This window comes from Festucalex cinctus, chromosome 19 (assembly GCF_051991245.1).
Source record: "Festucalex cinctus isolate MCC-2025b chromosome 19, RoL_Fcin_1.0, whole genome shotgun sequence".
NCBI lineage: Eukaryota > Metazoa > Chordata > Actinopteri > Syngnathiformes > Syngnathidae > Festucalex > Festucalex cinctus.
In genome coordinates, this window is record NC_135429.1 from 16,224,978 (window position 1) to 16,240,407 (window position 15,430).

Below are 15,430 nucleotides of genomic sequence, written 5' to 3' on the forward strand. Positions count from 1 at the left end.
GACCCTCAAAAAGTCTGTAAAAGCTGCAAAGATACACCAAGACTTTTAAACGCTCATGGATCAGTACAGTGGCATGACTGCCGAGTGAATGGCACACCACGGTTCATAGATACCGGAGCAATAACTGGAGTCAGCGCGTCACGGATAGACAAAAGTAAACATGACAATACATGTTACAGAAATACTTGTAAATTGTCATTTAGTTCGCTCCCTCGTGTAGCGCTTGGCAACAGCTAAATTGTGTGACTGTCATTTTCTATTAGTCAGCAGTTACTTATTTTGCTGCGACCGGCAAATCTTTTGCTAGCGTTATTTTGTCATGAACACTCGGAACGACAAATTCTTGGCCTGCCGTGAATACCACGATTGCTTATGGACATTTACAAGTGTATATGAATAACACAAATGTGCACAACCAGTTCGCTGCGGCGTCGTGATGGCAGTTTTGTTGAAGAGTCAAACACATTTCACCGGGAGTTAGCTTAGCGCTTCACGGCAACGTAGGCAAACTTTTTCCATTTTTCCACTCAACGTGACAGAATAACCCTCAATGGTGAATTGGTGGTCACAAACACGGCTTGAATCGCAAAGCCACGTTATCTCGATAGCAAAAGAAGAGGTTATTCCTCTCGGTGTTTAAAAAAAATAAAATAAAAAATCCCCTCGGGGGGGAAAAAAAAATCCCATCGGCGTGACAAAATAACACTCGGTGAAGTTGCTGGTCACGGCAAAAAAACTAACAACCATCATTGCCTTTGTTTTATTGACCATACAACACTTAAATGAAGGGAAGGGCATGAAGAAGTTGTGTGTACGTGCGTGCGGACGCGCCGTAGTTAGACTGTAAATTGAAGACTATTATTGTACAGGAAACATAAGGAACAATGGGTTTTATATCCAGGTTGTCCACTCAATTCAACACATGTTCAACATTTGCGGCCTCAAAACAAAACAAAACAAAACAAAAAAAACATAAAATAAACAAACAAATAAATCAATTAATTAATAATAATAATAATAATAATAATAATGATAAGTCGATTAGTCGTTAAAAATATGAGAAGTTGAGTCGTTTTAAAAAAAAAGTTGTTAGTGACAGCCCTAGAAGGTTCCCACCACAGACTTGAGCCACAGTGATGAAAGAATTTGCTACATTCCACACCACAGTGTACCAGCCAAAAACTAAACTAAACAATATGTGCGGTGTTTGACCGTGGTGTTTCATTTCAAGGAACCTGAATGAGGAGCTTCTTATTGGGCCGGACCTCAATAGCACAGTGATTGAATTTATCAGCAGATCCCAGTAAGAAGTGGTGGCCATGAAGGCAGATATAGAAGCCATATGTAGAAGCCATGCTCCACCAAGTCAGAGTGGAAGAGGTCACCCCATTCAGGCCTACCACCATTACAAACTTGGAATTAGCTGCGGCAACTTTGGCCGGGCGTATGGACATAATGTTAAGGAGAGAGTTTCAGACACAGTTCTGGACACGTAGCATACAGCCGGCGGCTGCATCGTGCTGCTGGACAACAGATGTCTGACCTGCCGCAGGACAAAGATTGTTGCCAGATGAACCACCCATTAGCAGAACTGAGGTTGTCTACTTTGGTCCCTTTTAAGTCACGCGTGGGACATGGACAGTCAAACGGTATGGCTTCATCTTCACCTGCTTAGCTGTTTGAGATGTGCCTATAAAGGTGGTGGCTTTGTTGGACACAGACTTGTTAACCAATGCCTTGCATCGATTCATCGTAAGAAGGGGCCTCAGATTACAGAACAAACTCGAGAGCTGTTCTACCGATTGTAAGTTCGCTGTAGGAGTGAACTGAATGAAGAATGTCGCGGATGTACTGCCTGTTCTACCTTCGCACACTTCTAGAGCACCAAGTCTAGTTTTGTGATTAGTTATCCAGGTAATCGACTAAAATCCGATCAGTCTACCCTAATTTCTGCACTATAAAGCGCATCGGGCTATAAGCTGCGCCACCGAGAAGGATCACTACCGGAGACTGGCCAGTGGGCCACCAGGAAAAAGGCAGCGGTGGGCACGCGATTGGGGCGGTCCGCAAAAGCGGTGCAGTGGACAGGATGCCAACCCCCCACTGCCCCGCCGTGTCTGTCCCCACTTTCGCATCCCACAAACAAGTCTAAACTCTTGATCCAGCATAGGGAACCCTCCCTGCTTTCCCGCCGGTGCCAGGTCTTGGAACTCGTCTGTTGTGCACATTGGCCGCAGGGGTCAGAGCGCATGGAAAAAGTAGGGACGTATAGACCGGAAAATAAGGTATTTTCTATGAAGGAGCTTCACTTGACATCAATTGGAGTTCTTTTGTACCAAGTTCTATCCCCGGCTCGGTCTTACCAAAGACTATTAAAATGGGGACCCATTTTCCTCCCTGCTTGACACTCAGCATTAAGGGTTGGAATTGGGGGGTTAGATTACCAAATGATTTCCGAGCGCTGCTCCTGCTGCTCACCGCTGCTCACCGCTCCCTCGGAATGGGTCAAATGCGGAGAAAGAATTTAGCCCCACTTAGGTGGGTGTGACAGTCAGTGGTACTTTAACTTAATTAGCGGTTTAATGTTGTCATCCTAAACAGACACACTTCTTTAGGTGAGAATGTTTATTTCCTGTTCTACTAAGCGTACAAAGAACACAAGACATTGTAATGTTACCAATTCTAATAAAGGAAAATTATGCAAAGAGAAAAAGAAAATAATTCAGAGTAACTATAAGCAACTAGTGAGGGTGGGAAAAAGGTGGGTATGTAGGTGGAATGTGAATAAGTCATGAGGAAGCACAAACTCAAATTATTTTCCAAAATTGTATGCACGAACCCCATTCTGATAAATTGCAAATGTGCACTTATTTAAGTGTGAAGAAGGGATGCAGCGTGTGAAGTGAGGAGTTTGAGGGGAAAAGCAAAAAGGAAAAAGAATTGGGAAGTGGAGGAAACAGGGAAACAGGTCCTTTAAGTTCTCTCAGTTCCGAAGCAGACACTCCGGGACAGATCATGAGTTTTGCTGCCTGTTTCTCGGGTGCCACAGCGTGTCTGATTGGAACCAGGAGCACGGCACAGAGACTACTAGTTTGCTGAGGAGACAGAGTCTCGTGGTAGCGCAAAACAAAAAGGCCTGGCGTGCGGTGATGCTAGCGGGCTTCTGACAACAGGTGGGAAATTAGGACTGGGTGAAGGAAGGAACCCAGCAGCAATGCAACACGGTGCTTGTTGGTGTCGCACGCAAAAATTTAAAACAAAAAAATACATAAAAACAAATTAAAGACTCAAGGAGGAAATATATAAGTCTGGAACCCACAATAGAATGCAATCTTCCATTGGTGCACCACTAGTATGTGATTTTCCTGTATAGATTGTGATCTTGCTATTGATTTTTGTCCCATTGATATTCAGAGCGTAATATGCGAATGATCCAGATCCAGGACAACATCTCTGAACAGAAGAGCTTAAAAGACAAGCTGGAGAATGAGCAAGACAAATTGCATGTGGAGTACAACAAGGTGAGCAAACAACTCAGACCATTCTGTTTTTTGATGATACAATCAATTGACTAAATTCTTAAATGAACTAAAGTAATAACAATTTAATGGTGAATCTGGTCTTTTTGCAGTCACCTTTCCAACAGCAAATAGTTTCATCTTAGCAGGAGTCATATACGGTTCATATACGGTATTGCATTTAAAAAAAAAATAATAAAGAAAAAATGGACGGAGATGTGATCAAATAATAATTGGTAGAGCCATAAAGCAGGGATACATCAGTATTACTAATTATTAAGATTAACATTCATAACATCCATATATTTTTGCAGTTGTCCAGGCTGCTAGCTGTTTTCAGTATCAAGTCAAGCAACTTTGTAAATGCACATATTTAGGTGGTAGAATTGGAACAGATAATTATATTTTAGTGAAAAAGACTTTATTTAGTTGTAGATCCTTTCCTTGCAATAACCCAATGTGTTTCGACGTCCTCACCACACAAACGTCCGTCCATCCATCCATCCATCCATCCATCCGTCATCTACCGCTTAATCCAGGGTCGGGTCGCAGGGGCAGCATCTTTAGCAAGGAAGCCCAGACTTCCCAGTCCCCAGCCACTTAAACCAGCTCCTCCAGCGGGATCCCAAGGCGTTTCCAGCCAGACGAGAGAGAGTCTCTCTGGCATTCCCAGGACAGCTGAGAGATGGTCTCTCCAGCGTGTCCTGGATCGTCCCTGGGGCCTCGCGCCGGTGGGACATGCCCGGAACACCTCTCCTGGGAGGCGTCCAGAAGAAGCATCCGAACCAGATGCCCAAGCCACCTCAGCTGTCTCCTCTCAACGCGGAGGAGCAGCGGCTCGACTCTGAGTTCCTCCCGGATGACCGAGCTACCTTAGAGAGAGGTCTCTAAGGGAGAGCCCGGACACCCTGCAGAGGAAACTCATTTCGGCCGCTTGTATCTCTTATTCCTTTGGTCACGAGCTGTGGTGAGGGTCGGAACATAGATCAACCAGTAAACCGAGAATTTCACCTTTCGACTCAGCTCTTTCTTCAGCATGACGGACTGATACAGACACTGTATCACTGCAGACGCTGCACTGATCCGCCTGTCGCTCTCCCGTTCCATCCTGCCCTCACTCGTGAACAAAACCCTAAGATACTTGAACTCCACTTGTGGCAGCATCTTATCCCCAACTTGGAGAGGGCACTCCACCCTTTTCTGACTGAGGACCATGGTCTCGGATTTGGAGGTGCTGGTTTTCATCCCAACCGCTTCACACTCTGCTCTGAATCGCTGCAGCGAGTTTGAGATCACGGCTTGAAGAAGCCAACAGCACCACATCATCCACAAAAAACGATGCAATGTTGAGGCCACAAAACCCCAGACCCCATCAATGCCTTGGCTGCACCAAGAAATTCTGTGCATAAAAGTTATGAACAGAATCGGTGATAAAGTGCACTCTTGGCAGAGTCCAACCCTCACTGGAAACAAGTCCGACTTACTGCCGGCAATGGGACCAAACTCTGACACCGGTCATACAGGGACTGAACAGCCTGTACCCTGTACTCTCAAAGCACCTCCACAAGACCCCCCTCGGGGACACAGTTGAACGCCTTCTCCACAAGTCCACAAAGCACATGTGGACTGGTTGGGCGAACTCGCATGCACCCTCGAGGATCCTGCCTAGGGTGCAGATTTGGTCAGCTCTTCCATTGCTGGGACGAAAACCACACTGCTGCTCCTGAATCCGAGAGTCGACTTACCAACGGACCCTCCTCTCCAGCAGCTGTCAGCTCTCTTCACCCGAGTGTCCAACACATGCGACCACATTCCGATGACACGACTACAAAATCGAGCTGCGGCCTAGGGTGTCCTGGTGCCAAGTGCACATATGGACACCCTTGTGTTTGAACATGGTGTTATTTATGTCCGTGAAGAGGACAGATGTCCAATAACAGAAAACCGCTTGGGGTCTTATCGGGGCGTTAGAAGCTCTGCATTTTGTAAAACTGCTGTTCGGTGCATTGGCACGAACAACAGTAAGGACCTGTACCCCCTGTACCTGGACGGCGGCTACCCTGTCTTCCGCCGGGGTAAACCCAGCTTTGCACCTCTCTCTCAGCATGGGCAACTCCAGAGTGGAAGAGATTCCAACCCCTCTTGAGAGGATTGGTACCAGAACCTAAACTGTGTGTGGAGGAGATTATACTCTGGAAGTCGTTTTCCATGTCTTCACCGAACTCCTCCCATGTCCGACTTTTTGCCTCAGCGACCGCCGAAGCCACGTTCCGCTTGGCCAGGCGGTACCTTTCAGCTGCCTCCGGAGTCCCATAGGCCAAAAAGGCCCGATAGGACTCCTTCAGCTTGACGGCATCCCTTACCGCTCGTTTCCACCAGCGGGTTCGAGGATTGCCGCCGCGACAGGCACCGACTGCCTTATGGACACAGCGCCTGTCGGCCACCTCAACAATGGAGGCGCGGAACATGGCCCACTCGGACTCAATGTCCCCGTCTCCCCCGAGACAAGGGAGAAGTTCTGCCGGAGGTGGGCGTTGAAACACTTTCTGACAGGGGATTCCGCCAGACGTTCCCAGCAAACCCTCACAATACGTTTGTGTCTGCCAGGTCGGACCGGCATCTTCCCCCACCATCGGAGCCAACACACTACCAGGTGGTGATCAATTGACTTTGTGCTTCAGGCACCGCTTGATTTTATGTGAATCGGTGCTCGGAAGTACCGACCCAAATCGATCCATACTACAAAAAATACCGTCTTCGGTACCTACAGGCTGGTGATGTAAATTGCAGGGCTTGTTCATACCAACTGTCCCGCATAATGTACGATGGAACAGTAACAGACTGCAAATTCAATTTAATTTCAAATTCAGTTTTTCAATACGATTATTCAAGTTGACTGATTCAAATTCAAATCTAAATTTATTCAGATTCAGTTTCTGGTGGCAAATATATTTCAGCCCGTAGTTCTGTTCTGCTGTTTTATATCGAAGTGTTTGTGAATGCATCACAAAACTCACGGGAAAAGGAAGGGGGTTGCGCGAGTGCAGTGAAGTAGTAGCCAAACGTTGGATGTTGTTGCGGTGTCAGCGCTTTCATCTGGCGCTGCTGTTCTTTTTTTCAGCTTACTTGAGACTAGTGTTGTTCTGATACCGTTTTTTGCCTCCCGATACCGATTCAGATACCCAGCTATACAGTATCGGCCGATGCCGATACTATACCGATACCTAAGGTTATTTTCTCAACATGAAAAAGCTGCCCTGCCATTGGTTTAGAGCATTCAAGGGCCAATAGAATATCTCAGATCAGCATGCAGTGAACATGTCACATATCAGTGAATGCTGTGCACGAGCAAGACATGAGATGCTGCATCCAAAGTCCTATATTAGCCTTGGAATTAATGGTATTGGCATGTTACTTGTTAGTAGTCACTGATACCGATACCACTGTTTAGTGCAGCATCCGGGCCTCTGCCGATACCAGTATCGGTATCGGAACAACACTACATGAGACATTGCAGAAGTGGGCGTCAGTCAATGTTTTGTTTTCGTCAGTGCATGACCCGGTTATTGGTGATTACATTGACGAACAAAAACCCACTTCCGGCAATGCTGAGTCCGTCAATATTTTTAAGTTTCTCGTCAACAAAATGGGCATTCATCATTGACGGCTTGATGGACCTTACGTCATTATTGACGAAATGCCCACCTCTGTGTATGTATGTATGTATGTAGTATTTTTCTTTCCATTTGTATATACAGTATTTTTATATTAAATTTTTGAATTATATATATTTTTTATGTTCACTTGTATTTATTTATTTTTTATTTTGGCATTTTTAGTCCTCATAATATCCGTGTTCCTATATGCCACTGACAGGTAGCCCCCTCAGACAGACACCTTCAGTAAATATAATCTGTTCAAGTACATGTACCGTCCAGGTTGATGAAATTGTATTGTTCTTGGTCAGAAGAGCAAAGTCTTTCTGTAGATGAATGTCAAATTATGAAAACATGCAACATGATTAAAATGTTTAACATTGATTCTATTATCAGCCAAAGTATGTACAATTGTTGTTATGGCATAGAGAAATGATTCTAAAAATCAGAAGTGGGTGTAACCAATAAACCAGTAAAACTTGTGGACTATACTGACAATAATTGCAATGTTCAATCGTACGTGGGGCAGGCCTGATCAAATGTTTTCTCCTGTGTTATCCATGAATGTGTTAAGCTCTGTGAATCTCTAGAGGAGCTGCTAAATGACAATGGAGATCTGCGAAGTGAAGGCCAGGCTATATGGACTCTGCTTGGGGACATCCTTGGCCAGGTACCACCATCACCTTTTCACACACACAGTCTTAATCCAGTTGCATTCCATGATTGAAATTAATTTTTTAGAGTTGTGGCGTACAATACAGACAGTGGCGGCAAGATGGGTGCTACAACTACTCCCTGGTTCAGCTGAAGTACCCCCTCTTTCACTTATTGTGTGTGTGTGTGTGTGTGCGCGCGTGAGAGAGCTGGAGAATCTTAGAATTACTCTGACCAAATTATAATTCTATTAAAATGATAAGATTAAGTTATCAAATAAGTTGTATTTGATGAACATAAGTCATATCTAATATGGAAAGAGTAATATGTCGTGTATATTATTATATTACTCTGTCTACATGATGTGTGAATGAGCTCCAGCTGATTCTCGAAGTATGCAACCTCATCTCTTCATTCACGTTCTAAAGACCACCACAATGGATTTCAAATGAAACGGACAAGATACGTTTTAGTTGCAGACTTCTACCTTTATTTTGAGGGGATTTACGGTGTGGTCTTTATGTCTACCAGTTGTTTTACACGACTTAAATCAGCTAGCGTCGTGCTATGCTAACATCGAATAGCCTCAAGTTAATTAAACCAAGTTCCCGTTTGAAACTAAACACATAACTCAGTCATGAACATAGCGATTTCCAGCCAGTTGTAATTCCGACATTCATATTATTTACCAGAAATCTTGCGTTGATTTAGACGACGCAATAGCGATGGTTTAAGACGCTAACCCCAGGATTACACCGCATGCGTGTGCGTTGCGTCTCTGCTGCGTTCCGGTGGTGCAGCTGATTCGTTTCCATTCATTCAGCTTGTTCAAATTACACCGGCTGCGTGTCAACTGCGGCTCAGCTGTGCCGTGCCGGACTCCGCCGCACGGATAGACCTACCATATTTTCACAACCATAAGGTGCACCGTATTATAAGGCGCAGTCTCAGTTAAGGGTGCTATTCCTGACTTTTAATACAGACACATAATGAGCACTATAAGACGGTTAAGTGCAGGCACAGGCACGGTTAAACGTGAGCACGCTCTCGAGACAGTGACCACTTTCATTATTGTAAGCAGATCTCGCTTACCCACTTTCACCTCGCAGAATGCAGGCAAGTCATTCTTCCCCATGTCATGTACAATCACGGTGTCACGGAAAAATTAAATCACCACGTAGCAACAAACTAGAAAGCACTACCAAAACCAATACAACAACTAGACCACTAACTAACAGAATAATTAACACGGAACATGCATTTTAAACACCCTTTCGATCGCCAGTGCCACAAAGCATGCTGGGAGCGACTCCAAGCTCCCAGCGACGCTACACCATGGTAGCATGCCATTACTGGTATGCATGTATGCTAATACATGCTCGCGCTAGTGTATGTTTTTAAAAAGGCACAGAGCAGTAATGTACTCGCGTTGATTTTGATCAATCACAAATCCATCGAAATCCTCATCTTCTGTATCCGAAACGAACTGGGCAAGTTCCCCATCAAACACGCCAGGCTCCGTCTCATTGTCTGTCAGTCTCGTTGTTGTGCGCTTCTCGGAAATTATGCCGGCTTTTGCGTTCGCCCAAGCATTCACGATCCATTGATAAATTGTGGTGCAACTCTCACGGCGCTGCCTCCCAGTCTTGGTAAAACTGTGTTCGCCATGTGTCATCCAGAGCTCCAACGCCGTTAGTAACGACTTTGAACGCCTTGTTTACACCATGTCCAGCGGTTGAAGTTTTTTCCTCGTTGAAAGTCACGGTCCCCTCTCTCCCTCCCGACGCTCGCTGATCGAGTCATCTTCGCATATTAGTGTCAAACAATTAACTTTTAAGGGGCTTGTTAAGCTCTAAAACAAGCAAAAAAGGAAGGAAAACAAAAAGAGAACACATGCTCACTGAACTTGCATGCTTTAGCTCCATAGCAGAAGTTACTAGTACACAAATCACGGAGCGGAGAAAGCACATTCCCCCTTCTTTTTATGTATCCTTCCGCCAATCGTGCTCATTCACATTACTGTCGTTCCCAAAGCAGAAACAAAATAGATCCCAAGATATCAATGTAAAAAAATCAATTTGTCGATGGGAAATCCTCTCACACAGAAAGAGAAAAAGATCAAATATTCTCTCGCTTCCAGTGTTAATTTAATTAATTTTATCGACTACAAATGCTTGTTACGGTTCAGAATGTCGGTGCCCCCTTTTTTGCTTGTGTGAGCGCTCCTTCCTGATTGGTGGCCCGTGTCCCCGACTCTGAGGACATATTGGCTTTATTTATTTCTTATCTATTTTTACAACTTTTACAATTGCAGTGTTTGTTCATTCTTGGCTGTTAATTTATTTTCCTCTGCATGTTTTGTGTGCAGCATTCTCTAATTTAACTTTTCAATTTAACTCTTTCAGTTGACTCTTTCGTGCTCTCACCATGCTGGGTGTGTGTCGAGCAATATAAGCAATGTGTCTGCTCATATACAGTCAGTCAGATTTTGGACCTCGGTCCACACACAATTCGCACCTCACTATTAGCCGCATTGCCGACTATTGAGAAAATCTAAGACTTTAAAGTGCGCCTTATAGTCATGAAAATATGGCATTTTCTATTTTTGCCGGACGACGCATCCGTCGGCCACTGTCAAATGGCAAACTAGCACAGAACACATCGGGCGGGACAGGAAGACCGACGCAGTTTCAAAATAAAATTTCAGTTTATCAGAATAAACTAGTACTCGCCAGATCCTATTTCACAATCATGTCGGCCGGTCCCGTCGCCATGGGCGGGCCTTGGGGGTCCGTGCCCGCCCTAGCAAGATGACTCACCAACTATTCGTCCTATCAGTCACGTAAACTTGCGCCTTCTGTTTTAAGTAAAGAATGGCGTGCCAGCCAACCACATACCTCCTTTCAAGTTTGGCTGTGATTGACAACTAAGGCTAGCCAATTACAATCCGGATCACGAGGGCTGGGGTGGGGTGGGGGGGATGACGCGCGCTCTGCAGACGTGCCTTAGCCAAATCTACTTCCGGGTAGATAGTGCGCATTTGCCGGCTGGCGCTGGCATAAAGACTGAGCAGTGAGCAGTCGTGCGGCTTTAATGGGAGCCACCAAACGCCAAACCTTGATCCAGGATGACACAGTTGACATCATTGGGAATCCTGAGTCCACTGGTTACGTTTACAAGTGAGTGGCAAACTTTTATTTTAATTAGTCAAGCCACACAGCACGGATGAATTGTAGCAATACACAGTATGCTGTTAACAGACTCAAGCAGTCACACATACACAACAACAACTAAGGAGCATAAAATTATTTATCACTAAAGCAGTTGCAGTACAATGTGAGTTGAATTCTCTTTTTTTATTGCCAAGTTTGTTCATGTTGATGACTGTCACTAAGTTCTAATTAAAAAAAAACAAAACAGCACTTTTACACATCCTTTTGGATTGATATTCTGCTTAGTTTTTTACTGAACCCATATGTTGTTTCTGTATATCATCGACATAACTCAACCTTATTTCTAAATCACTTTAAAACATCAATTGCTGCATTCAAAGTGCTGTGCATGGAATAGAAATTAGTCTTTTAGTAGACACAAGTGGAATAAAATAACACAAAATAAAATTAATTAGAGTAAATATAAGTAGATAAGTATACACGCAAATAAAATTAATACTAAAAAATAAATCTGTACAAGTATAGAAATAAAATAACACAAAATACAGAAGGCACCATAAAAAAAGTAAAATGATGTGAAGTCTCATGCTGAGTCAAAGATCAAAGAATAGAGATGTCTGGCAAAAATGATATCCATATCGTACAGCCCTATTCCAACATGCAAATGAAGGCAACTGCTAGCCAATTCCAGATAGAAGGGGCTGGGTTGCAGTCATTCATTCGGACATAGTTGTTTATAGAAGTGAAGAGTGGATTTGTTTCAAATGAACTTTTGAGTTGAATAAATGCAAAATGAACTACAAATTTTTTTCAGTTTGTCTTTTAGATTTCAGGTTTCCGCTTTTAAGTGACAGAAAATATTTCTGAGCACTTTTGCAGTTGTCACATTGCCGCTGTTCAACCTGATGAACATAAGATTTAGGTTGATGAAGTGTGCCCCCCCCAAAAAAAGGTAATGCCCCCCCCCACAATTTCTTTCTGGTGACGGGTCTGATGTCGGCAAAACGTCATAATGCTTAACGCTTAATTCACTGTTTAAATACCGGCGAACATGAACAAGGAGAGATTTCTAATCTTGGTGGAAAGCAACAATATCAGATATGACACGGCACATCCTTTTTATAAGGGAAACTTAAAAAGGAATGCTGCATGGAACGTCATAGCAGAAGCTGTGGGAGTGGACGGTGAGTTCAATCAAAGAAAGTCCACCTCTCTTTCTGCTTCTCTGTTGAGCACAGACTTTCTGTGTGTTTGTCGTGTCCGGAGCACGCAGTCAAGTGTCGCTGGAAGGATATGACGCATTGCCATGACGCGCTCCGTAACCATGGACGCCGTCGTATTGGATTAGCGCTCTTGAGGGGGTATAAAAATAAAATAATTTCATGAAAGGACCGAATGGAACGAAGACGGACCAAACCAAAACTATTTAACCGATCGGGTTTAACGATTTTCAAAAACCGTTCCAGCCCTATTATATATGGCCGTTTGTTTTTGCAACGTTGTATTTGAAGTTGATAACTTTGTGAAGTCATTTTGCAATTTTGTGCATTGTGCCTAATTAACGTCCCCTTTTAATAAATGTTCACCTTATTAGTATTTTTTGCACCAGAGTTTAGAAAAATGTTGACTAAAACCACAAAAGTTAAATGGAAAATTTGGGTATCATGCTGCACTGTAGTGAAATGTAATGGTAAACCTGAAAAAGCAAGAAACGATAGTCTTTGTTTTCCTAAAGAATATATGACCATTTTGTCTGAACCACATGGTAATTTTTAGGTTCATGGATGGAACATGATGACTTTTGGAACTCTAGCATAACTGTGTGTTTCTCCTCGTTTCCTCAGAAACTAAACACTCCAGCTGTTTTAAAAGTCCCCAAAGAGAGGAAGTCCAGCAAGAAAGAGGGGGGGACTCAAGGGAAGCCATCAAGCCTGCCAGCAATTCTCTACAGGTGGGAAAACACACACATTGAAATCTTAGTACACCAACTTTATAAATACCAAGTACCAGCAGCAGAAACAACAGGATGCCTTGCCATTTCCCGTCTTTGTAAAACAATCTAGAGTATGGTAAAACAATCTGAAATATGGTGTGAATGATAATTATGTGTTTACAAACGCGTTTAATGAATCATTCACTGCCAGCCATTTTAGAAAATTTTACAATTTTCAATACTCACATGATATTACATTCAATAATTATATATAAACCGAATCTACCAAATGACAGAATAGACTCCCTACTTTTTGCCCCGTCCCGTTCTTCTATAATTGACAGTAGAAAAATGTAGGTTTGCCAAAACACAGCCATTTCTTCCATGGACTCTGAAACTGTGTTTATTTCGTATAAAATGGGGCAATGATGTCATCTACCGGTGGTTGGGCATCAGTAAAGTTGTTTCCAAGTTTGATATTTACAGTGGAGCATAATCAGATTTGCCTCCATTTAGCACCGCTCTAAAAAAATACAATTGACGAGTATACTTGTCAAAGGCAGTGAATGAGTTAAGATTTTGATATTCTTTTTTTTTTTTTTTTTTTTGCTACATTTTTCCAAATAATGGTATCGTGTGAATGTCTGGCAAAACAACTACATACAGTGCCGTGGAAAGGCATTCTTCAGATTTTTTTTTTTTTTTGGTAGAGAGTAGAATTAATGGTTCCATCAGTCGCTAATCGTACAGGTCCTGAAGGAACAAGCAGCCACAAACCTTGTTTGATTGTCTGACATAATAAGACGCACACTTTCCATAAAGTTCAATTTTCATATCAGTCCATAGAAAATTCTCCCTTTTAACCAACAGTTGTTTTCACCTTGGAGGTCATGGATGCAATTTTTGTCTCTTTTTATTGTCAAGTCAAGAACACTAACCTTCACTGAAGCCAGGAGGTCAACAGTTCTTTTGATGTTGTTTTGGATTCCAGATATGAGGCCGCGAAATCGGCAACCCCACATGCGGGAACTAACACTAACACGTAACTCCCAGTTGCTTGGGCATATTTAATGCATAGTCCAACCACAAGCCTTTCTGTGGCCAAAGAAAAATGTTTTTGTTGTCCTCTGTACAATCTGGTTCAGAGCAGTTCATACCTGCTGCTGCTGCTGCTGCTGCTGCTGCTGCTGCTGCTGCTGTTTGTTCGTCGGTTGGAAATCTCCGGTTGGGGGGGAGGGGTTGAAAATTGTGAGGGTGGAGTTCGCGTTGAGCTAGTGACATGTAAAACCGAAAAAGGTGGGGTTAGTGACGTGTAAAACCGACCTGCTGAAACCCATTTGAGAGTGCTGTTTGAGCTAATTTGATGCAAACGCCGATAGGAAAGGGAAACATGAGCTGTTTATCTCACAGCGTTTATCTCAAGGCATATTTATGATCAAAAATCTCCCAAAAGTGAACATTTCATATTAGGGGACTTTTAACTTCTTGTCTGTGGCTGCGACTTCTCTAAGGCCATTGAAATAGGGCTTATTTGCTACCGATGCCCACAAATGCAACATTGGACAATCAAAGGAGCTCCGGCAGTGTCAAAACTGATCTGAAAACGCAAATTAGGGATGTCCCAATCACACTTTTTTGGACCAGAGTCGGAGTCACCGATTCAGAGTCCCGATCCGATACCTCGGCATTTTATTAAATTAAGGAGATTTTTTTTTTTTTTTTTTAAACAAAACGACCCCAACACCTTTTATATGGTGATTGGAGCAGTGGTTAAACTAAGTAAAATTTGACTCATCCATTTGGCCATTTTGGTACCCTTTGCCTGCTCCAGCCGGGAGTCGGTCCAGCCACTGTGCGCCACCAGTTTCCACGTCGTCTGTTAACGCACTGAGCACACGTGCGCCCGCGGCGCACCCGGCCTCCAGCCCAAGCCAACGACCGGAGCGCCCCATCAGCCGCGTGCCCGGTTCCATCTCGTACGTGCGAGGTTTCACGCCGGCTCCTCATCAAACCCGGGCGAGCTACCTAGCTCCTTCCCCGACTGTGTCCCCAGCCTTGGACACGGAACCGGGCTCAACCATCCGAGGACCTGCTGTGGCATTCCAACCATCATCACCACTGGCCGCCGCACACCCATCGGCTGCTCTGCCAGGACCCTGCCGGACGTGCCGGCCTCCTACTGGATTACAGTTTGTGCTTTTTCTTAAACTGAGAACACCTCTGCAATCTGCCCTCGCCGTGTGTCTGAATTAACCATGCGTTTTATTGCCAATCTGACAACTCCACTTTTCATCCAAACATAAGGGTTGAGAAGTCAAACGCTTCCATTTCTGAACCCCGGTTCCACTTTTGTCCCATTCACCTTTTAAATTACCGGTACCTTTTTTATCTTAGATTCTTTAGGTTGCATACTTTCTTTTCCGTCCCTTCTACAAGTCTATGTAAGCAAGCCAACAAATTTAACTGAACTGCACCAAATTCTGTCAAGAGGAGCGT

The 15,430-nt window shown here is 43.8% G+C and overlaps 1 protein-coding gene across 5 annotated transcripts in view; it reads left to right on the forward strand.

Annotated features, from left to right (window-relative positions):
- phf14 (PHD finger protein 14) overlaps positions 1-15,430 on the forward strand; it is a 117,812-nt gene that overhangs the window by 20,964 nt on the left and 81,418 nt on the right. For all 5 annotated transcript variants that reach the window (XR_013280059.1, XR_013280057.1, XM_077506327.1 and 2 more), the window contains exons 10-12: positions 3,415-3,521; positions 7,749-7,844; positions 12,846-12,952. Coding sequence is in view for 3 of the 5 variants with exons in the window: in XM_077506327.1 (XP_077362453.1) it covers positions 3,415-3,521; positions 7,749-7,844; positions 12,846-12,952 (310 nt within the window). In the remaining 2 variants the exon portion in view is untranslated. The remainder of the gene's footprint in view (positions 1-3,414; positions 3,522-7,748; positions 7,845-12,845; positions 12,953-15,430) is intronic.